The 25,337-nt window shown below is 35.3% G+C and overlaps 2 protein-coding genes across 3 annotated transcripts; both read right to left on the reverse strand.

The window, feature by feature from the left end:
- Window positions 1–921: 921 nt before the first annotated feature.
- LOC121313217 (G1/S-specific cyclin-E2-like) lies at window positions 922–10,038 on the reverse strand. The gene is given in 13 exon segments (XM_041245543.1): window positions 922–1,088; window positions 1,406–1,563; window positions 1,775–1,886; window positions 3,923–4,057; window positions 4,338–4,351; window positions 4,354–4,432; window positions 5,187–5,333; window positions 5,554–5,689; window positions 7,075–7,220; window positions 8,759–8,818; window positions 8,906–8,978; window positions 9,091–9,129; window positions 9,992–10,038. Coding segments are annotated over 12 exon segments (1,182 nt in total). The 5' UTR covers window positions 9,105–9,129; window positions 9,992–10,038; the 3' UTR covers window positions 922–980.
- Window positions 10,039–17,054: 7,016 nt separating this feature from the next.
- On the reverse strand, window positions 17,055–22,563 carry LOC121313218 (tumor protein p53-inducible nuclear protein 1-like). 2 transcript variants are annotated; one of them, XM_041245545.1, is made up of 4 exons: window positions 22,329–22,563; window positions 20,177–20,481; window positions 18,790–19,156; window positions 17,055–17,423 (listed from the first exon to the last, which is right to left on the reverse strand). In XM_041245545.1, exons 2-4 carry the CDS (start codon window positions 20,295–20,297, stop codon window positions 17,180–17,182), a joined length of 732 nt encoding a protein of 243 aa, XP_041101479.1. In that variant the 5' UTR covers window positions 20,298–20,481; window positions 22,329–22,563; the 3' UTR covers window positions 17,055–17,179. The 2 variants fall into 2 exon arrangements, with proteins under 2 accessions (XP_041101479.1, XP_041101478.1); XM_041245544.1 differs by lacking the exons at window positions 20,177–20,481; window positions 22,329–22,563 and having other exon boundaries at window positions 18,790–20,170.
- Between the last annotated feature and the right edge of the window lie 2,774 nt (window positions 22,564–25,337).

Raw genomic sequence — 25,337 nt, forward strand, 5'->3', positions numbered from 1 at the left:
GCTGATATCCAAATTCAGCCTTGAATTGTGAGGAACTACTGGACCAGATGGGACAGAAGACCATTTATTAAATAATGTAACTTTTGAGAAGGAAAGCTAACATTTAAAAATTCCTCCAACTGGACTTTTCTAGGGGGTGGCTGCAGGATATCTTAGAAGCCTGAAATATAAAGAACTATTGATAAACTTTTAAATTATTAAATACTTGCCTTTGGCAATGAGGTTAAGGGTAGAGGAGAGGGGTAAATTTATAGTTACTAATACTTTTTTTAAAAATAAACATTTGTATATAAAAGAGCCCAACACACTTACTAAAAAAAAACATAATAACCTGGATTGAAATTGTACCACAGCATCTACAAGTTGTATAAATATAGGATGTTGTCTTTAAGCTCAAAAATACTTCCCACAATTACAAAAATAAAATATCTTATCAAGTTTCCCAGGAGTTACATTAATTCACAAGAATATTAGGTAAAACATACCCTAGATCTGGCTCATGTAAAATTAATTTTTTTTAGACAAACTAAAAAGTCTGTAGCTTTCAAAGCATTGTGCAACCTGTTGAATGTTGTGTATGTGTGCTGCACCTTATTCAAGGATGTACAGCGCAACACACTGTTCAAGGTATAATACATTGTTACTGGCCACAAACCTGCTGAAATATTGGGGTAAGGGATAATATATACCTCTAAGCTTTTTTTGGTACATAAACTAACTCCTACTGTACTTTATGGACCATCTGATTGGCATGCTTTAACTAAGAATAAATAAACAGATTACGTGTTAAGGAAAATTTTGTACAACTGGCAGAATTTTTAAAAATTTATTAAATAGCTATATATATATATATATATATATATATATATATATATATATATATATATATAATAATATATATTAGATATATACACTCACAACACACAGATTTCTTCTGAAACTATTATTTGTTTTGGTCCTGGATGGTTAGTATAGAAGATTCAAAGCGCCTTTTCTGTGCTTTTTGGTGGTGTCAAGATTCCTCCCATTGATACTGGTGATAACCGTCCCACAGTAGGAATTTCTGCCTGCTTCTGGTGAGCTTCATTCTAAAAGAACATACCGATAATTAAGATGCAGGCATTTACAAGTAAGCAGCCGAGTTTAACTGTTCAAGCAAGTCCTGTCCACAGAACAAGGGCTGGGCTTACTGAGATGGCGGGCTAAATTGCAGGGGTGCAGTCATTCTGTATATTATTTTTTCAAAGGACTGTAACCTTTAGAAACTACAATGCAAAAAATAGACAACTAAGAGTAATAAAATTGACTCAAATGTGTGGTAGTTCTGTTTGACCCTTCTGTGTAATCACAGGTATATTATATTTGCAAGGGGATAGAAATAGGAGTTTGTTTCAAAAGTTCTTACCAGTATTTCCAGGTAATTGGTGTGGGTTTGGATATTGTGTCTGTCCTCTGTAGAGATTTTTTGGAAGTCTTTCAACTTAGCAGGAGAGGTTTCTCTTACAGTCTTAGCAAAAGCAGACATCCAGTTCACACAGTTTGAAATGGAATCCCAATTTAACCCTTTGGAATAAATAAATAAATAAAGTTTGCGTGTTAGACCTTCTGTCCTTTATGGCGACACAAGGAAACAGCTATGCTGTTCTGGAATAATTTAAAAAAAAGTTTTTGTACAAAACAGAATAAGTGATTTGAATCTGAAATTTGTAAATATCTCTCAATGTTTGTTTGCGAACACTGTGACATTCTTAAACACTATTTAGTAATTTCTTACCTGATACTTTCTGAACCACTTCTAATGAGGTATAATGAAAAAATGCAGCAGCTGCCAATACTGCATACCGGTAATCTAATGAGTTGATATCAAGGATGCATACATCTAAAAGCTAAAGAAAATTAGAAATTAATACTTAGCATTTACATATGCCAACAATGTTATAAATAATATAGACACAATGGGATACCGCAGTACTGTTAATTACTTCAGATACTTTGCCAATTAATGTGAAAACTTGTTCGTTTCATAGCGGCTACACTAAGACGAGAATGGGCAGAGGTAAACCATGCCTGCAAGTTTAATGTCAATGTGACGGCCTACCTTATCGGGACAATTCTCCTATAAGGAATTGAATAACAGGTGTTCCATATAAGGACTTAAATACAGGAGTTCCATGTCCAATTTGCTTATAGTGAATTAGAAACGCCTGTAGTGATATGGTCCTGCAAGTAGTTAGGGAATCCAATCCCTGACACTTTAATCCCAGGATTTCGGGATTAATTTTTTAATCCCGGGATTAAGGGAACCTGGTTTTTAATGCAATAAAAGAAGAAAAATGAAAACAATAATACTGTTTTCTTAATTCTGTAACCGTGTTTATTTAAGTATATTACACTGAACATTTAAACTCAGTGTAACAATTAAACAGTAAAAAAAACAAAGAAAGCTCAATGCATCAGAAAGTCATATGCCAACTGCCAAGTACACCCCATGTCTCCCACTGCCTTCAAAAGAGGGGCATTTCTGTTTTGATGCAGTTCATCAAATTGGACTCTGCTGGTACTGTTGTTGTACTTGCAGCTGCACCGCTCATGCCTTCCTGCACTGCCAAGTTTGGCTGCTCCTTCATGGTTAGAGACAGATTCTCACTCAGCAGTGGCTGCCTGCTGCTGGTGGTCAACTGAACTCACTGCAGACAGACAGCAGTCAGCCTGCTCTGCTCAGCAAGTCAGCATGGAGTCACAGAATCACTGCTGCAGTCAATTGTTTTTGCATTAACCGCAATCCCGAAATTTCATGTTTTCAAAATTTCAGGACTAGAAAATTGTCCAGGATCTCGGGATTCCAGGATTGGATTCCCTACTTCTAGTCCCTTATAAAGAGCTGTGCCAATAAGGCAAGTAATAAAATGACTGATTTCTGACTTCTGTGCACTTAGCACTGTTCATCTCTGCCCACTGTCAGGTAGTTTACTGTGTTAAAAACTATCACAGTAAGTGGCAAAACCTCCAGAACGTAACTGGATTCAACCCAAAGCAACTTAAAACAAATACAAGATGTGTGATTTGTGGTATTTATATACACAAAGAAATACAAGTTTTAATTACAGTACACCCTCGCTGTAATGAACCTGTTGGGGTCCAAGCCTTTTGTTTGTTAGTTATAGCAAAAGGACAATCAAAATTAATGACAACCTGCTGCAGTAAGTTAATGAGATGAGATTGTGAATAAAAGCAGAATTACATGTACCCGTTTGTTTCATGTATGCAGTATTCTGCCTTTGCTTTATCTTATTCGTTAAAGAATTAAAGCACAGTAGAAAAAGCAAAAATCCCGAATTGAAGCTGAACGTTTATTCAAAAATCAATCTGACAATTCAATTCTGCTTTGCCGCATGGTTGCTGAACAAGCCCAGAAAGTGTTTTTTGACAACTTATATTCATGGCAGAAATATGACTGCGTTACTCCTTTTTTCAAATGATCAATATAGTTTCCAGCTTTGTTGCAGCATAAAATTGTTTGTTCGGAAGGCAGTTACACAGCGCACGCTTTTTATTAAGACAAAAGAGTTGACTTCACCGTGGAGGTGGCATCCAGTGCGTACAGACTGGGATATTGACAGTGTGTGTTTAGAAATGTTTTATTTTATTTTTTTTTTAAATTTGGGGTCCAGAGGCCAGGTTCGTTATAGCCGAAGGTTTGTTATTATAAAGGGCACTAAAGCAAGCGTGTACTGCAGGGCTACTCAACCCTGGTCCTGGAGGGCCAAACCTCCTGGTTTTTGTTCCAACTGTACCCTAAATTACTTAATTGGACCAGTTAAGTGATTAAAAGCTTAATTGGTCCAATTAATCAATTTAGTGTACAGTTAGAACAAAAACCAGGGGGGACAGTATAACCAAATAATCCTATTTGGATATTTACCTGTGCTACCTGTATAAAAGTGTCCTGAGAAAACTGAGGTAGTAAAATATTTGGGTCTTCTTTTAAAGAGGCCATTTGAATGTAGAATTTCAACCAAGAGATGACAGTCTCCGGACAGAGGTCCCAGTTTAATGCCTGATTGGAAGAAACAAAAAAGTCAGCCGCTGTCGTGAAAGCTGTCTCCAACATGATATCCTTTCAGATAGAAGTGCTGCAAACTTTATATTGGAGCAAAGGAAATTAATTGTGTTTCCTTTCTTATAAAATATGATGTAAAAAAAAAAATAATAATAATTATATTTATATATATATATATATATATATATATATATATATATATATATATATATATATATATATATATATATATATATATATATATATATATATATATATATATATATATATATCATACCTTTAATACATTAACTCCATGTCTAGGATTTCTTCCGCTGCACAGGCACCATCTGTGATATAGGCTAACTCATGCAGTTTTGGAGGGTAGATTTCCTACAGATAGAGATTTAGAGTGAGAAATCCTACAGCATCCTGTATTTTTTTTTTTAATTAATGGATTCATAACATATCACCCACAGTTGTTAATATTTTCACTGTCCTAAAGAATACACATGCCTTTGCCATCAGCTGTAGTTTAAGCCACAAGGAACTGAAAGTATTAGCAATTTGTTCACCAGGAAGTTGACTCATCTGGGGCTCACAGAACTAGAACTGCAATTAAATATGTATCAATCAATAGAAAAACCTGCCAACCAACTGCGTTCAAAATGCACATGTTTTAAAACGGGTAGTTGCTTATTCTGTGTTTGACCTAAGCATTGTTTACTAATCTGGGTGTAGTTTTACTGAAATCTGTGATAAAAAGCAGGCACATCCATCAGATTGGTAGGTAAGCATTTAAAAAAAAAAAAAAAAAAAAAATGATATATTTATTTTTCAGTTAACATCAGTAAGTACTTAAGCCTAGTAATTAGAAAATACACTTTTTTCTGTTTTCATAGGTATATTATGGCCCTATCTCAGATGGGGGTACGCGGTAGACTAGATTTTTTGGAAAGGGGTACGGGGCCTAAAACGTTTGAAAACCACTGACCTAAGGAAATAGATTTTACAAATGTGCCCAGTGCATTACAGTGGTTTTGAAGAGATCACAGTGCAATATTGTGAATGAAAAGTATTTTAGGGTAAAGGGAAGGATAAACTTGTATAAATATCTCAGAGCAACACCAGTTAACTTTATATTTACCTCTATTTTGCAAGCAATGAAGAGTGAGGTAATTCCTATGAGTTGCAGCCTGTTCTTGTTGATATTCTCTTGAGTCAGCATAAATCTGTCAAAGAAGTCCTGAGCCAGGTAGAAGGTTTCCCGATGAAGTGTGTACACCTCACACACCTGAAAAAAAGAAAAAAACAGTTCATAAAAAGAAGGCAATAACTCCATTAGAACACCATCCCTAATGCACAGAAGCTTTTAATCAAATACTGATTAAGGTTAGGGTTTTGTATTGGAAAGCATTTAGTTAAAAGCTTAACCTTTTAGTTTCCTAATCACCTGAAACTGACTCATATTGTTCAAAACATTACTCATTTGTGACACGTCATGTTTAACGCACCTCTAGGAGCCAGTCGAGAAGAATTGCCCTCATTTTTGGCTGCAGCTTTGAGTGCTGGCACAAGAAGCTTTTATCATGGACATACTTTGATTCCTTGTTGAGCATTTTTAACCACACATCGTCAGAATTCCCCCAGCTGTCAATACAAAAAAAATACATGTCATGCAATTGTACGACCATAGGAGTATTTAAAAGGGTTAAACTTTGCTGTAATAATCTGGCACGAGAAATAAAGTTGAGGAGTTTGTAACAGTGTAGCTTGGAAAGAAATAGGCACCTGGTCACCACAGTAACATCTGATAAGTTTTGGGGGAAGACTCTCCCAAATTCCTGAAACCTGGAATAGGCCTCTAAATCAGTAAGATAGCAAGCATGGATACACCTGGTTCTCAAGGTCAGTTGTTGTAAAAATGAATAAATCTAATTAAGAGAGAAGTTAGTCTTCGATCCAGTGAATTATACAGTCAGAGAATAGGATGCACGCTACTAACATCTAGAAAATAAGTCAGAGAAAGGAAAGAGCAGGCGTAACATCTTAAACTGCGAGTAAGTCAGAAAAGGGAGCATGCTGTCAACAAGCAGCGTCATTAGAGCGGGGAGCTCCCAAGGATATTCAACTGCAAAATCCCAGAATTTGGTTAAAATTGTGAGAAGCTTAAATAATACAAAAAGGACTAGAACTTGACCAACTAGATCGCCACTGTAGAAAGAAGAAAGGTCAACAGACATTGAACCAATAAACTAACGAAAGGATTTGGCCTGCCGGCATCGGTCAAATTTAGAGAAAGATTTCCTATAAATTGAGTGAGACTGGGTTTGTCTGACTAGGAATACAGACAGACTCTAGTGCAAGTTGGCCTCTGATGCAAGTGGAACCACAGAAGACTGAATCATACCCTGTATCGACTCTGCGAGACAAACGTTGAGTATTCCCTGTTCAACAAAGAGGTTTAACAGAATCTATATGTGGGTATGTAACAGAGCGGGCCAGAAGTTGCAGTACTGTATAAACCAGGGGCAAGTGTAAAAAGCAGATTTAAATAATTTCATAGTCACACATAGTGAAAATAATTCAAGCGATCTACTTAATTGAAATTGGTGCTAGAATGAATAACAAATATAATGGGTGTTAAGTTTAGGTGTCGTGAATTCTAATTAAGGGATATATCAAATTAAACAGATTGCTAACGATTGATTACGATTTTGTAATAGCTTGTGAATTTGAATTTACTGAGTTTGTATTTTGATCATTTTCCTGACTCGTACATACATATATATATATATATATATATATATATATATATATATATATATATATATATATATATATATATATATATATATATATATATATATATATATATATATATATATATATATATATATATATATATATATTATATATTCAAACAGTTATCATTTTTAATCTCTCAACAAACGAACCAACTTGTATTTCTCAGTGAATAATCTATACAGAATGTAATAAACTGTTCAAGTCTCAAAGTATATTAATGAACATACCTAAGGCATGGTAGTGGGGAAGGCTTTATAAAAAGGTTTTTGAATCTGTACTTTGTGAACCCGGAGAAGTCTGTGACCTCCATTTCTTTATGGGGAGTTTCAATGAGCATGCAGGGGCTGACTCCTCCTCCAGGTGCCCAGCGACTCTGCAGGTTTAAAAAAAAAAAAAAAAAAGCTTATTATACATGCAATCTAAAATGTTACATAGTGCAGTTTAACAATAAGACTACTTGCATTCTTCTTAATGTACCAATAACATTTTAAAGAGCTTGTAACACTCACCCAACCCTTCCAAATGTTTTATAACCATGCATTCCAGCAATTTTTGCTTTAAATATAGTTATTGCACATCATTAAATTTGCACAAGAAGTAGTTTGTAAACAGTAAATGTTCGTCTGGTTATGCATCATGCCTCATATGGTCAATATTCAATAGTTATTAACGTAGCACTTCAAACACCATATACAATTCCTTGTGCACTTGTCATTATGACTGCAAGGTATGCCTGCCAAAATTCACTACTGCATTTAAAAGTCATTATTTGGCAAATTGGGTAATTCACCACCAGACAGAAGCTCATTTACAGCTATGGCCAAAAGTTTTGCATAAACTATAATTTTATGAATTACAAATAAACCCGATATGAACAATCAAATAATACTACAAAATAATATCGCACCAGAAGCCAACTGTACAGTAGTACAGTATTTCATTTTAATTTTTCAATTTGTCAGTTTTTCGTTAAGCGATATGTAATTCAATATATTTAATTTCATTTTATGAAGTAAAATGAGTTTATGCTACAGTGATGACAAACGTTTTAACATTGTTGTACAATTGTAAACAAATCAATGAAACGTTTAAACATTTGCGACGGAAAACACCGCTTTATTTAATTTTCGATTAATTGTGTTGTATTACAAAACTTTTTTTTTTTTTTTTTAAACTAAAATACAACGGGATACACAGAATACATTTCGGTATAGCCCTAATTTGAAGGTCACCTTAAATATAACACTCAATCGCGCAAGCATCTGAGATACAACAATACAAGACTCAAAACAAACAATTTATGTTTGTAATTGTTACATAGTTCGTACGATGCATGACATCCTTAAACCAACTGTTTGTGATTTTAACCACTATGTATAGGATTTGTATCTACAAGCTGGTTCATTAAAACGGTTTTGGTTAACATTTATTTAAGTTAAACTGTAAAAACCAATAACGCTTTTAAAAAGTTTATTGGTCAATGTTTTGTTTCCCTCCCATTATTTATGAAATAAATAAATAAATAAAACAAAGAATCTTGATCTGATTAGGATTAGGCGGGTACGATGGGGAGGAGAGGGAGGGACCAAACTCCAGCAGGAACCAGCAGCTGCTTCAAGGCGCAAAAGAGTAACCTACTGACACAATTACGCAGTGACATACAAAGATGACAACTGCTTCACATCCACTATCCAAGCCCGTGTACAAACCACAAATTGCATTTACAGTCTTCACTATATTATTGTTTGTATTACTGTTGATTTAATTCGAATTTAGAATGTAGTACTAATGTGTTCACATGTTGGTCAATTATGTTTAAAAAGATCAGCAACAATCAATATTACTTGTATTTGTTATGCTATAACTTAAAATGTTTTTTTTTTTTTTTTTTTTTTTAAGGTTTTATCTTACCTGTATCTCATAGCTGTGCTTTTTGGAGACGCGTGTTTCCAGCATTCTTCTGCTGCATCCCTGTGGAATGTCAAACAATGCGTCTGTAGTAAAGCGCATACATCATGGCTTTATGACGATACATTTCGTAATGTCTAGTATACTCACCTCTGATTTTCTTTTTCTTGCATTTTGGTCTTTCTGAGGGCACGTGTTCTCAATTTTAGCTTGTAAACGGCCACTGCAACGTTAAAATATACATTTAAATTTACCAGTATTTAAAAATAATAGTGGCTCGTGGCAGAAGTAACTATATAAAAAAGAATATGTCTGTTTATTCATTCTGAACTTACCTGCGCCTTGACATCCTCGTAGTTGACAGACGTAAGCTTCTAATAACACAAAAGAAAAATAATATATAAGTGGTGATGAATTTTAATTACTTAGGCCACGGCGGTAAACGCAGTCAGAGCAGAAAAGGGTAGACTCGCTAGGGACCCTGGTTACTTTCGTAAAGCGACTCTTTTGGGGCATACTGTACAATAACAGCGAATGCATTTTATTTTCCACAGTCTAATGTACATAAAACAAAATAACTTTAAATGATATTTTTATTTAAACCCATTATATTTTTACATTTTATAAAAGCCGGCTCCGCGCCAATTTGTTAAGCGGGTAGGGAACGGATTGGACCTCCGTTTTTGTCACGTATGTACCAGCCTTCCCTCCAGGCAAGTACAACAGTAAAATAAATAAAAAAATAAATATATATATATATATATAATATACAGAAGAAAATGAATTATTATTTAAAATTATTAAATAAAAATGTTTACTGATATTACGGTACATTAGTTTCAGCTAATTCTTAGTTTCAGTTTAGATGAAACCATGTCCTCCCCACCAAACACAAAAAACAAACCCAACACATGGTCTTACGAAATGTACAGCGTCCGTAACATTATTAAAAAAAAAAAAAAAAAAAAAAAAAAAAAAACAACAACAAATGAAACAATACTAGTCAACACTTAAATGTACATCAAACGTATTTTAATTAAATTGTGTATACACTACACATTAACCCCTGCCGGAATGCACTAGTATTTAAAAAAAAAAAATGCTGCTTCTAAACTGTTGCAGTTGCCTGCATAACAAATAATGCAATTACATGTTACAATCTTTAAAATAATACTGTATAGTAAAAAGTACAGTACATAATATAATAGCTGCTGAGGTACCAACTACACCACTTACCAGAAGTCTGGCTGATGAATAGTAAGTGTACATCAGCTGGCGCCGGCGCCAAGCCTTATATCCCACCGATATACATCTAGTGCGCATGTGTGCCATAGATACTGCTCCAAATATTTACTGCTTTTCAAAGTTTATTAATGCAAATAGTAAACATGCTTTTTATATTTTCTGTTAACACGATGCACAAATGTGTTAACAATAAAAAAAAGCATTTAAAACGTGATAATTTAATTTAAAGCTGGCTCCTCCTTGGAAAGGAGGTGTTTTTGTTTTTATGTTAAAAAAACGCCCCTTTCCCATTTCCCGGTTACTTAATTATGTTTCCGTTTGAAAATATCCTATACACACGACACTGTTTTGTTAAAAACGTACACTTCTCTGTGTGGTAATTTTGATTTTATTACAGCTTTTCGGTGTGTTGGTATGAACTGTTTTGGCCCTCCTATAGGAGGAGTTACAGGCGCGGATTAGCCAATAGAAGGCGATTTGGAAGGAACAACGTGAGCGCTGTAAAATGTAAACAGAGAGGGAGAAGCGAGTTGCATGGCCAATGTGAAGCGATGCAGGAAGCAGCGACTGTTCAGTTCAATGATTTTAGGTATTTAGTGTTTCTAAAATTGCTGAGGATTTCAACTTTGTTTTCACCCAGATACTGTGATATAAAGGTTGACTTTGCGCTTTAGTAATTTTTTAATTCCTTTTTTTTCTTCTTAAAATGAGACTGGGGCATTTTAAATTGCCCTTAGTGGTTTATATAAAGGGGGTTTAACAGCTCAGTTTTACACCAATTGTTTAAACTCTGAAGAGACTACTGAAGAGACGCTGGCAGTGTGAAAATGTTTGCAATGTAACAGAAAATGAGAAAACGATATTAAACAAACAAACAGACAATGAATCAATCATAATAAGAGTTCTGGGATGTAGTGTGCATAATGACATGTTAATGTTAACTTTTTAATCAGTGACATGGTAATGTTTTTAATTACAAAAACATTTTTAAAAAGCTACACTAAATCATTCTATTGCATTCCCAACTCAAACTCACACTGTGTCTGTGCTGCATATATGAGAGATCTAGGTGGGGTCAGTATGCTCAAAGATAGGCTTTTGTTGCTGGGTTGTGGTGAGTGGGTATTCACCAACAAATTGCATTTTTCCATAGAAACAAAACAAAAGAAAAAAGATGCCTACCGTATAACATCTCACACATAAGAAATTACAGACATAAGTAAAAAAGTAGATCACCACGACTTACAGTGCATCCAAAACCGTTGACATACAAACTTCATATGACGCATTCAATAACTTACATGCTAAAGATTCTTGAGAAATATGCAACTGTGACTTATGTAGTGTACATATGTCTCCACTATATCCTCAAGGAGGCAGTATGGTCCAGTGGTTAAAGTCTAGGGCTTGCAACCAGAAAGTCACCAGTTCAAATCACACCTCTGCCACTGACTGACTCATTGTATGACCCTGAGCAAGTCACTTGTGCTCCATCCTGTGGATGAGATGTTAAATCAATGTCCTATTGTTAGTGACTCTGCATATAATGTAAAGCACTTCATGATGGTGGTCCATTATGAAAGGTGCTATATAAAAATAAAGTTATTATTATTAAAGTCAGAAGATATTCATGGAGAAGGTTCAAAATGGTGCCCTGCCATAAGATGCTCACTGGTCTGTATTAAGCTGACTGTTCTTGGTACAATACTACACTAGAGGTTCAAGACAGGCCAGTTAGAGATTCCCCAGGTAAGGCAGGCATATTGTCGGATATATTCGTCACAGACTACAGTTTGTCAATGCAAGCTGAAGGACACTCCATGCCACCAGTGTGGGATCCTCATGTCCCTGTAAAGTAACAGGCATCTGGGGATTACGTGTTCATGAATGCACACCAACAACCCTGAGGTATGCTAGATGGCCGTTACCTTATATTTCAACAGGATAATACACCCCTACCCATTACTTTTAATAGCAAAACATTCATCAGCCTTAGCAAAGTTAGCCCAGGCATTAGTCATGAAAAATGGCCTGTACAACATCCATGTTTGGTTTCACAGATTCCAACTGGCACTAATCTTGGACTACCTAAAATTACCTCAGATTCAAGATTAGTTCTAATCTTGGCCTGTGAAACAAGCCTCTTAATATTATGCTGTTGATATTGTTAGTAATTATTTCCGTGACATCAGATGGTGAACCCTATACAGTACAGTGGACAACTACCCCATTGAGTCAAAGACAGAAATTAGAAATTTCTGTGTCATTTTTTACCCCGATCTTTCATTTGAATCCCTCATTAGGAATATAACTAAAGTGTCTTTCTTCCATCTAAGAAATATTGCTAAATTAAGATGCTTTCTCTTAGCACAGGATGCTGAGAGACTGATGCATGCCTTTGTAATTTCTAGAATAGACTACTTGAATGCCCTATTTTCTGGTATTCCAAACTGTGTTTTGTCCAGATTGCAGCAGGTGCAAAATGCTGCTGTCAGAATCCTAAAGAAAACATGAATGTTTTACCTTAGTACGCCGATATTGGCATCCCTGCACTGGCTCCCAATATGATAAAGGATTGATTTTAAAGTCCTGCTTTTAACCTATAACGGGTTAGCTCCATCTTACCTGAATGACTTACTGGTCCTATGTGTTCCAGATCGCCCGCTCCGATCTCAGGATGCTGGGTATCTCACCATTCCAAAATTTAAAAAAAAATGCATAGGTGATACAGCATTCAGCTCCGGTAAGTTATGGAACAAATTGCCAGTCTCTGTAAGGGAGGCACCAACTATCACAGCTTTTAAAACTAGGCTGAGGACATGTATTTATAACCCTAACTATCATTTACACGATTACTACTACTGCCTTTTTATTGTATGTTTTGTTTTCATTATTTTGTCGTACTTATGTATTTTATTGTATTTACTAATTTATTGGTCTGCTTCTAATGCTTACTGCTATGTATATTTTCCTGTTTTGCCCATGTGAAGCACTCTGGGGCAACTTGTTGCAAAGGGCTCTATATTCAATATTGACTGATTGATATTCACAAAATGCAGCCTTTATTTTTACCTCACAACTGCAGGAGCTCTGCAAGACAGGTCAAACAGACTCATTTTGTCTAGCTTAATACCCCTCTCTCGATTTTTGCAGGCAGTTGGTCCTGGTTTTGTATACAGATTGTATGCACAAATTTAGAACTCAAAAGGGCATTGCATTTTGGGAATGAGAAGCAAGTGACTTATTCATGGCAGTGAGAAATAACTCATTATGCTACACAATTCAGAAAAAAGTGCATGCAGTAGTTAACCTGGGAGTAGCATTCAAGCAAGATAAATACCATTTACAAGAGCCTTCCCCTTGAAGTTAACTTAATTCTATACATTTATTATTTTAATGATAAAAATGTGCTGGTCACTATTATAAGATTTAATGATTTATGTTTTTTTGTGACGTGCTTGATCAAAAGTGAGTGTGACTGACATATTAGCTATAGAAATTCCAGGTTTCTTTTTCTCTACAATCATGTTTTATCAGTACATATGCACTAAAAATGTAAAATTCAGGGAAAACCAGGAAGAAGAGGACAAACTTTGTATTTGTTTTATTATTTTTTATAAATGGTACATTTACTGACAATTGGATGTTTACATAACAATTACACAAACCATGATTAAGAGGATTAAAGTTTTGAAACAGATTATCTCTTTCTTGCTTACACATTTTCTGCTCATAAAAACACTTTTCTACATAAGTTTCTTAAGTTTCAGGTAGTGCAAATGGCACAATTTAACTGTACAAAGAAGTAAGAGATCAGCAAGTAGATAAATAACAGTTAATGCTAAACAACCCTACACTTTTTGGCAAAGTGCTGTATTATTCCGGTAAACAGTCAAATCAAGCAAAGTCCACTACTTGGCTAGAAATGCCACATTACAAACAGTTCAATTATCTTCACACTTCAACAATAGTAATAATAATAAAAATAAAAAAGATCTGCTACATTTTGTATATAAAAGCTGTACAGAAAAAGTGACTCAAGGAACAAGCTGCCTTTTGTGCATAGTTGATTACGTTGCTTTCATTTGTGTTGTCCCTTTGGACAGTTCAAGTTCTTCATTATGGTGCACTGTTGTACAACTGTTAACCTGAAAGGCACGTTGTCCATGACAGAATGAAAGGCAATATCCCTACTGAATAACAAAAAGGAAACAACTAAACAAAATTTCCTTTAAGCAACACATAGTAACAGTTCAGTTGTGAATGCGGTCCTCCATTCCCCTTGTCTCTTTTTACCTTAAGTTAGAACAATGCTTTAAGGATCCACAGCTGAGAAAATAAAAACACGACTTCTGTGAACAGAATATGCGAACATACTACAAATCAGTAACTAATCTAACTTGCTCCTATATTATATATATATATATATATATATACACACACACATTAAAATTATACATAATACAACAGATTAGCGCTTAATACAGATTAACCATGCAAAATAAAAATAAACTAACAAATAGTGTAGAGCATGTTTCGCAAGTATGAAACAATTGCATTTGGTACCCTTAACCAAATTAAAAACATGTTTGCCTGAAACCAAAATGTACTTATTTAAATCCAACACAGAAATACTTGCATTGCTACGGAAGTATAACACATTTACAGTTTCATTAGGGCTCCATTGGTTAACACGTTTACAAGTAATATTTATTTTTTTGGATAGGCACAATGTTCCGTCTATCCTTCCAATGTAGTCACAAGTGACTGAGTAGTCTGAATAAACTAAAATTCTTAAAAATGGAGTTGAATACTTTGTGATACCAGTTTAAATAATCAGATCTGTATTATTCAACCATTGGTTTCCTGGTTTTAAACATTTAAAAACACATACAGAATAAAAAAAAAAAAAGTTGGAAAATAGAAACCTAGATACTTATAATTGTACTTTTTGTTAACATAATTAATGTGTACCTTTTCTTCTCTATGTATTTACAATAAACCAGTCTCAAAACTGTGCAATTTATATTACAAAAAAAAAAAAAAAATCATCACCACAATGTTCTCCCATCAGATTCAAAGAAGTTTTTTTTTTAAAAATCCACGGTAGTTCCTCAGTCCTTGGGCCAATGCACATATTTTTGTTTCATTTACACATAAAGATAGATGCTTTTAAAGTTATATGTCAAACACAATACAACTACATTTCATACCAGAACATTTATGTGAAATTTGGATGGTTTACTTACACACTGAACTGCTGTCAAGTAATTCATAAGATGTACAGAAGAAACTTTCTTACCCTGAGAATTTTGTCTTAAACCAAAAACAAGTAATTATGAAAAACAGAATGGAACACTTGTTTTTGTTTTCACTTTTCTGGGCACTATTTTTACACAGTCATGCATACCATGTTAAGAGTGCCCCATACATACATACAAACATTAATATTTATCACACAAACACCAAGTTCATATTGATAGATAGATTTTTTTTTTGTAAACTTTTTCATTTAAATTTTTTAATATTATATTATATAATATATATATATATATAATATATATATAGATATATATTATATATATATATTATATCTATATATATCATATATATATATATATATATATAGACACACACACTGAGTGTACAAAACATTAGGAACACCTGCTCTTTCCATGAAATACACTAAGGAGGTGAATCCAGGTGATATGATTCCTTATTGATGTAACCTGTTAAATCCACTTCAACCAGTGTAGATGAAGGGGAGACAGGTTAAAGAAGGATTTTTAAGCCTTGACACAATTCAGACATGGATTGTGTATGTGTGCCATTCAGAGGGTAAATGGGCAAGACCAAAGATTTAAATGCCTTTGAACAGGGTATGGTAGTAGGTGCCAGGCACGCCGGTTTAAGTGTATCAAGAATTGCAATGCTGCTGGGTTTTTCACGCTCAACAGTTTCCCGTGTGTATCAAGGAAGGTCCATCACCCAAAGGACATCCAGCCAACTGCAGGCCAGTGGAGGCCTAAGAAGGCTGACACGAATTGTGCAGAGCAACAGAAGGGCTACAGTTAGTCAACTGACAGTCCAGTACAACATTGGTGCCGAAAGACCCATAAAAGAATGCACAACTCGTCGTACCTTGACACGAATGGGGTATGGCAGCCGAAGACCTAACAGAGTTCCACTTCTTTTAACAAAACACAAGAAACTGCAGTTGCAGTGGGCTAAGGAACGAAAACACTGGACTGGACACTGGAGGATTGTAAAAACATTGCCTGGTCTTAAGAATCCCGGTTTCTGCTGTTTCACGCTGATGGGAGGACTAGGGTATGAAGAAAACCACGAGTACATGCATCCATCATGCCGTGTGTCAACATTGCAGGCTGGTGGTGGTGGTGTGATGGTGCGGGGTGTGTTTTCATGGCACACAATGGGCCCCTTGATAAATGTGGAACAACGTTTGAGTGCCACAGGGTATCTGAACATCATTGCCAATCAGGTGCATCCCTTCATGGCAGCAGTGTATCCATCTGCTGATGGATTTTTTCAGCAGGATAATGCCCCATGCCACAAGGCTAGGATTGTCCTGGAATGGTTCCATGAACACTGCAGTGAATTCAGCTTACTGCAGTGGCCTGCCCAGTCACCAGATCTCAATCCAATTGAGCATCTGTGGGATGAGATGGAACAAGCTATTAGAAGTAGAGATTCACATGGGCCAGCATCCCTGTGAAACGCTTTCAACACCTTGTCGAGTCCATGCCCCAACGAATTGAGGCTGTTCTGAGAACAACAGGGGTTGCAACTCAATATTAGGAAGGTGTTCCTAATGTTTTGTACACTGTGTGTATGTATCTGTGTGTGTCTGTGTATATATATACATATACATACATACATAATATATATATATATATATATATATATATATATATACACACACACACATATATATATATATATATATATATATATATATATATATATATATATATATATATATATATATATATAAATCTACAGTGTTTCAAATCATCAAAATTGGTGTCACAAAAGCGTTTCTGATATTAAACCCAGCATTTTAAAAGTGTTAAAAAATAGCGTGAAACGCTAAACATTTTATATTGGCAGATTAAGTAATGTGACCTACGAGCTGACGACAAAAAAGATGGTACACCATCAATAGTTGAACTGCCTCTGGCTGGGCTGGTGTACCAAAAATCCACGTTGTTTAGCTTGGCGAGAATCCTTGGCAAGATTTTGGCGACGAAGGGCGTTACGGGTCAAGTGGAGTCTTTCTATGTTCTCCTTGGTGCGTTGAGCAAGCCGTGTGTGCTTGGTTTGTTCACGGAAACTGGTGTGTGCTGCCATCGCAGCTGCATAGCAGCTAAAAGGTTGGCCCCTTTTACACTGTGCTTCCACCCTGAAATGAGAGACCTAGTTAACAGCAGCTATTAGAACACAGCTATTAACCATGAGAGTACATGCGCTGAGGAGATAGTACAGGCTTCTATCTAAAGAATTGCTTATCCAACACAAAGTATCTCCAGAAACCTCTTATGAAAATGTAAAGACATTCTTTAGAGAAAGTTACTGGAGTGTCAGAATCAGAAACTGGGTGCTTCCTGTATGTCTGTTGGTTCTTCAGTATTTCAAACTTACATTTTTACATATCTACATATGTAAATTTTAGGTTTGCATATACAAAGTGTACCAATAAGCCATATCAGAAAAAAAGAAGATCTGCAAGTGACAAGTTAAGAATCAACACTAAGAAATACATATGGTCAATTTCTACATGCTCTTTATTCAATTTTGATGAGCATTTTTAATTTACAACGCTATACATCAATCAACTGAAGTGCTCCATACCATACTATATCTTGTATTTGATTTTACTCTTATAGGTATCTGTACTCACGTTTTCTGCAATTGCTCTCATTTGAAATCATTCTCATCCATTTATTTATTACACACTTACTACGTGTTCTTACTGGACTTTACTCATATAAGCAAATAGTTACTATAAGGTTTAACTGCACTTAGTCAAGTTCGCTCTTACGTATAAGTTACTGTATGCCTTATTTTGCTCTTACTTGAATTTGATCTTATTGTACTTTCATATATGCATTATAGTATTCTGTAATGTGATATTTTATAATGCGATACTTTGTACTGTGATAACGTGTAAAATTGTAAGTTGCCCTGGATAAGGGCGTCTGCTATGACATAATAATACATTTAAATATAAAATTTAAAGTTTAGACACCAAGCTTCACCACGATTGGATACACATATATAATGTAATTAAAACTGATTGTAAAGACATAAGGACTAACAAAGGTCTCCATACAACCAAAGATTCTTATACAAAATATATGCAACTCTTTACATATGAACATACCACAGCCTTCCCCCACAATTAATTATTTATTTTTTAGATAACACTAAGGCAAAGGGTAAATAAATGCACCTAGTTTGAATGTAACATCTTTATTTTATTTAAAATGACTGTACAACATAATACAGTACACCACAAACTGTGACCCTACTCATTTTGGTCACAAAAACAAATAAAAGCTGCCACAAATGTGAACCACTGAAATATTACACTCCAGGGCCAGACTGCTGCTCAGCATTATACAGTAAAGCACATGTACCGTTTACTGTCTAACTATGTATTCTCAAAATTTGTGAATTGTGTAAAATTGTAAAATAATGAGGGTGCACTTCTGAGAAATGAGTAGTATAACCATGAGGAAAAGCATAATAATATTAAGATACTGTACCTAAGAACTGACTTATCTGTGGACCCTGACCTCCTTGCGGTCTCCTTCACACTGTGGCGGAAGTTTACAGCATACACAGACATGCTTGGGTGCTCGATGAGGAGGTTCTCCATGGGGCTGGACTCTACCTGGACAGGGGTGTGTCCACCTGCAGTGAAGCAGGGGGGGGGAGTAATAAACCAGCTCTCCTCCAAAGCACAGCAGTCGAGCTGGAGAAAGACAGGGTCACTGGGGTCACCAGTGAACTCTAGAAAAGAAGAGGAGGAGGAGGAGGAGGAGGAGGAGAAAAGGGTCGGGCAGTCCATTGAAGAAGCATCCTTCTCATAGACATCCACTTCGTCTCTAGAGGTATTAATGCAAGCATCGACTGAAGAGCAGGCAGGGATTGGGGACAACATTGGGAAGGAAGTAGGGAAGGTGGTGCAGAGGTAGAAAGCAACAGCAGAATGAAATGGAATACAGGAAAATAAACAGAAATAGAAATGGGAGGGAAGGGAGGAGGGGGACAAAAACAATAATGAATACAAAGCAAACATCATTTTGAGGTGGGTTGCAAAACCCAGTGGCTGCAGAAGCTGCTACAAAGTTGTTTCACTAGTGTGAGGATCTGGAAAACCCAGTGTAGCAATTTCAGCTTTTGAAACACAAACCTGTTTTTGATAACAGATTACTTACCCATTCAATGTCACTTAATTTTGTACCTCTACTTTTTTTTTTAAGCATGCAGTGCTAACCGGTAACTAAATGTTAAAACTGCAACAAGGATGTCTGTGGCTTTTTTTTTTTTGTACACAACACCAGCCATTTATTTTTATTTACCGGCCAGACATTTCTGGGACGAGAATAACAGCTGCAGGCATCAAAGATTCCAATACAGTTTGAGGGCTCTGGGCCTGAACCATAATAGATATTAGGCAGTTGCACAGACTTCAAAACCTTCCTGTGGTTTGAAAAACATGGTTACACTTTCGAAAGATTATTTTGGGATTCCTATACTGTGAATAAAGTTTGTCGATCTAAAAAAGTGTAATACATCATCCCAGAGGAAAAAGATGTATTTCCCAAACAAACTTTATGCACAATACACAGAGACAGAGATAAGGTTAAAATGTCAATGGAGGATCACCTTGTTTTTGTTCATAACTCAATAAAAATTAAAACTTTGACAATTATCATAAAATGTAACCTGAATAAAAATGTAAGTATTTGTATTTGAAAGCCAGTCATTGATAAGGGTTGTATGATAAGGGACTGTCACAATTGCATGTTTTATCTATGGTCATTTCAAGACAGTCTGAACAGACAGAACTGTTCCGCTTACAAGAGACACTATACACACAATGCATTAAATTATACACTACATAACCCCTGCTGCTTGATCTCTTACCTAAGTAATCAACAAGAATCCATTCGTCATCATCCTCCTTTTCATGAAAATCAGGCTCTGTTTTACACTTATTTCCATCATCAACATGTCCAAAAATAGTGCTGGTAAACCTCTGGAACATTGTTAATAAACAAAAGCTTTGGCAATAACAAACTGTTTTTCTGCGTAAAACTGGAATCACTCAGTCAGCTACTGGAACTACTTAGAGAGACAGCTGGTAAGATATTAAAGTGCATAGGTGTACAATTTCATCTCAAGGAAGCTTGCTGAAGTTTATTCACAGTTCAGATGACTTGTGCAAAGCCCTGTAAGAAAAGGATAAAAGCAACAATGCATCAAACACTGTAATCTTCTTAAAACATGCACATACAGTGTAGGTGGAGTGTAAATAGTCTTGAAAAGATTTAGATGCATGTGATACTGTATCACCTGCAATTTAAGGAGCTGTTTTAGCCTTTTATGATGGTGGGATACTACCCACTCCACAATACAGAACCCAAAAAGACACGACTTTGCCCACACATTCATGAGCTTAAATAACAGCCTCTTCACAGCGGACTGGAGTAGCAGTTTAGATCTTTTCATTGTTTTTGTTTGTTTGAGTTCTTTAATTATCCTGTGCTACACCTTTTTCAGAGATTCTGCCTGTTTTAATTATTGGCTGCTGTCCAAAAGGTATTTCCCTCTTCTTTACAGCTGAGCGAAAAGACAGCTGTGTCTTTTCTGGAGCAAAGGGGACAGAGTTCTGTATTCCTTTGATTATAGCTGTGCCTGTTTCCGCCTGTGACCTTATTTACAATCTATGCAACACAGTGTCTGTGTTATCTGTGCAGCTTTTCACGCTGATAAAAGGAATACAAATACAAACAGTACATGCTTGCAACCTATCCATCAGTCAATACAGCTGCAAACTAGGTAGCATGCCATTTCAATGAGCTATCTAAAAAATATATATTAATGTACTGCCTCAAACATGTGGGGTTAAAAATGTTTAACATATTGTTTAGGGAGCACAAAGCATACTAATCATGGATAATGGAATCGGAATAGTTTTCCCATGTATAAAATATCAGTGTGCATTATGTCACAATCACCTTGACTAAAAAGGGGTTTGAAGCCCTGTTTAACTAGATGTTTCAAGTCAAAAACCTTATTTTAAATAGCTGTGAATTTAGTTATGAAGGCTGGTTTAACTGCACAATATACCATGACTAAAAGTCTACAACATTACTGAATTCTTCTACCTTGTTAAATTAATAATAATTATACTATGTATACTTCCTAAACAATAATCTACCTATTAATAGAAAGAGTTAATATACAAAACATATACAAAATTAAGCGACGATTACCCAATTATGCCAAATTACGAACCTGTTAAATTGCCAAATGAATAAAGCGTTTGAAATGTATCAACAACCTCTGATATTATGAAAAACTACTAAATATGATAATGTCCAGACTTCAGACAAACTATGTTTTATTTTAATTAAAACGTATATGTCTACTTTGAAATATTAATCTACTCTACAGGAATGCATACATCTGTTTTATGTCTTATCCTGCCCTGGATTAAAAATAAACCATCTGGGGAGACAGCTTGCCTGTACGATGTTATTTCTATCCCCTCCAGACCTACAACAGGAATGCTGCAAAAGTCCGCTTGAGTTAAATTTAATCACACCTAAACAGCTCCCGGTCTCGCGCAGGCAAATTGCGTACTGCTCCCTACCAGAGGAGGGCTGTCTGGCCCCCGAGGAAAAAAAAAAACACCCTTGGCGGAACGCTTGAACTTTTTGAATATCGTCTATCTACAACAACAATGTCTCCTTTCGTACATCGATAACATCATCTTTCTTTTAAATGATTAATACTAACCGAAAAAAACGTTGTTTTAATACGTCCAATGCAACATGAATGAAGGCAAACATTGTCCATCCACTTATCCACTTTCCCTAATCACGAGACATCATTTAATCTCGATGACTGAAACTTGAAATGAGCAATTTACATTTTTCGGAGATCTATCTCTCTATCTACCTGTCATATATATATATATATATATATATATATATATATATATATATATATATATATATATATATAATTAATACATTTGTGTTTCTTGCAGACTGACACAAAGAACACTGACCTGCAGAGTTGTTTTTAATTGCTGTCCTTTTCTGTAAACAGGTAGATACAATCTTGAAGGACAGTTTGCACTTTGAGGTAGAAAAACAAAAATAAGATTTCTTCTCAGAAGAAAAATCAGTTCCTGGACTCTGTAGCTTGAACAAAACCTTCCTTACTTTCTCTCGGTTCAAACTGATCCTTTTGTTATTGTTGTGGAACATTAACAGCTGACCGTTGCTGACGACTTCTTTTTTTTTTTTTTCTCCACCAGGCCTACGGGAGGATCTTCACCGACAACTATCTGACCAATAGGATCATTCTAAAAGCTGTCACTAACGCACGTGATCTTTTGCGAGCAACTGAACAAGTTTGGGCAACTACCAAAGTGAGAGGGAGACAGCGTCGCTAGTGACAGAATAAATGGTGGTAATGAAGGGTTTGCGTTGGGCATTGTTTAGTGGTGTGAATGTGGTTTCGCTGGGTTAGGACAATAAGAAACGGGCATTGCTGTATTAAGTAAACAGGTATTAGGTATTACTACGAGGCATTCACTACCAGACGCACTGTCAACTGGAAATTGTTGCTATCAACCCAGTGCACTTTAATGTACAAGTTACATTTTTTTTTTCCAGTCAGAAAATGTACTTCTAAATTTGCATTTGATTTAAAATAATTGTTTTACCTAATCTGTTTTAAATACAGTAGTATCTGTAGTACAGAAATGACAATTACTTCCATGTAGTTTGTCATTCCCTGCTACTAACATGATTTTTTCTAATTCTATTGAGGCAGAGTGATGTGATTAAACAAATTGTATAAACATTGCAGTCATTTATTTTACAGCACGCTAAATACATTATAAACAAGACCAACTATATTTTTCAAGACACTGAAAGCAACAGAATTTTTTTTTTTTGTAATCAAATTGCTTTAACATCTTAGCAGGGACATAATGGAGTAACCTGCCCTATACAACAGTAAGCATTGTATTTCATCATACTCCATTAGAAGATAATCACTGATTGCCACAGATACAAGGCCACAATGTTCCCTTGTTTGTGTTTGAGCATATGTTGCTTGCTTAGTACTGGGATACTGAGTGCAGCATAATAGTCCAGATATCTTTACCCAGTACGTTACTGCCTTGTGCAATGATTTCCAAATATCTCATTTTTACAGTTAGATAAAAATGGTACACCATAACCTCAAAATCAAGATTATATAACGGCCAGCAAAAGCACCAATTAAAGCAGATATTTGTCTGCTTGAATATAGGATAATACATTATTTTAATTTTCTGCACTGCATCCATTATGAAAACTTTTTTTGCGCTATGTTAATTACTGTGTTATTTAAACAATTCTATGAAGTAGGTCTACTACAGTTAGTTATTCCTAAATCAAGACTAAAACACAATATGTTTTAAACTCATTGCACAGAAAAAGTGTATCACCAATGTTTGTATTTTGTGTAACTAAAGAAAAAAACAAACTTTTAAAAACTTTTTCTCTCACCGTATAGAGCAGATTCTTAACTTGCAGTATGAATTGGACATCCATATGAAAAGGCTAACCAGTGCTGTTATTTTGCTATTTCATATTTGCATACAAAGTTCAAAGACTAAATATACACTGTAATTAAATTTGTTTTTCAAGAACAGCTTAGGAACTGTACCACGACTTAAAAAAAAAAAAAAAAAAAAAAAGCAATACATTTTGTTATTCCAGTCAGAAAATGTAAATCTAAATCCAGGATTTGCATAAACTAGTAAGTCTGCTAGAAATGGAGCTGGAAGAAGTAGACAGCAACAAGATGAAATGAGGAACTGGCACACCCACAATTCATGGAAGTCTGCATCACCCCTAACAGACTGAAAGCCACCAGGGAGATAGAAGGTCAGAACAGCTGGGTTCAGGTAGGCAGAAGCAGGGAAAAAAAGAAACTTCGTTCCATGTAGTTTGTTTTGATGAGCAGAACCTGCAACAAGAGAATGAAAGGAACATGATTTTTTGACCAATTCTATTGTTGGCAACAGTGTGCTGTGGGATTAAACACAGGCTCCTAGTATAAACAGGAGACGTCATTTATTTTACAGCAAACAACATTGCTAAAATAAAACAAATTCATAAACAAGGAAGGAAATTAAAAGAGAAAAACCAAAACTGTGGTATTTTCTGGTATACTACCCGCACCTTGCAAAGACCATATGAACAGCTGGAAATAATAAATCAAAACCAATGGTTGAAGACGTGGTGCAGAATTTTTTTTTTTTGGACCACTTTCTACAACGAGGACTCAAATTGCTTTAACATCTTAGAAGGGACATAATGGAAATGTAACCTGCCCTATACAACAGTAAGCATTGTATTTCATCATACTCCATTAGAAGATAATCAAGCCCATTGCCTACAGATACAAAAACCGAATCAATATGGGTCAGAATAACAGACAAAAATTCAAAAGGCATAATAATAGGAGCATGCTATAGACCGCCAGATTCAGACGGTGAATGTTCCCTTGTTTGTGTTTGAGCATATGTTGCTTGCTTAGTACTGGGATACTGAGTGCAGCATAATAGTCCAGATATCTTTACCCAGTACGTTAAAGTAGCCTTGTGCAAAAATGATTTCCAAATATCTCATTTTTACAGCTTAGATAAAAATGGTACACCATAACCTCAAAATCAAGATTATATAACGGCCAGCAAAAGCACCAATTAAAGCAGATATTTGTACTGCTTGAATATAGGATAATACATTATTTTAATTTTCTGCACTGCATCCATTATGAAAACTTTTTTTGCGCTATGTTAATTACTGTGTTAAAATAAACAATTCTATGAAGTAGGTACTACTAAATGAAAGAAGTAATTTACAACCAAGATCATGCAGCAGTCTCTTGACACAGGGGTGGTACCGACAGACTATTAGTTATTCCACAAAAAGGGAAACAAAACTAAATCAAGACTAAAACACAATATGTTTTAAACTCCTATTGGTAACAGGGTACTGGGAGACAGAAAAAAAGT

This window comes from Polyodon spathula, chromosome 3 (assembly GCF_017654505.1).
Source record: "Polyodon spathula isolate WHYD16114869_AA chromosome 3, ASM1765450v1, whole genome shotgun sequence".
NCBI classification, from domain to species: domain Eukaryota; kingdom Metazoa; phylum Chordata; class Actinopteri; order Acipenseriformes; family Polyodontidae; genus Polyodon; species Polyodon spathula.

Excerpts from the sequence above, each read along its gene's own strand:
- LOC121313218 (XM_041245544.1), bottom strand. The coding sequence starts at position 19,328 with ATGATGTTTGCTTTGTATTCATTATTGTTTTTGTCCCCCTCCTCCCTT. Across the intron at positions 17,424-18,789 it reads ACAGATAAGTCAGTTCTTAG|GGTGGAAGCACAGTGTAAAA; the intron begins GTACAGTATCTT and ends CTCTCATTTCAG.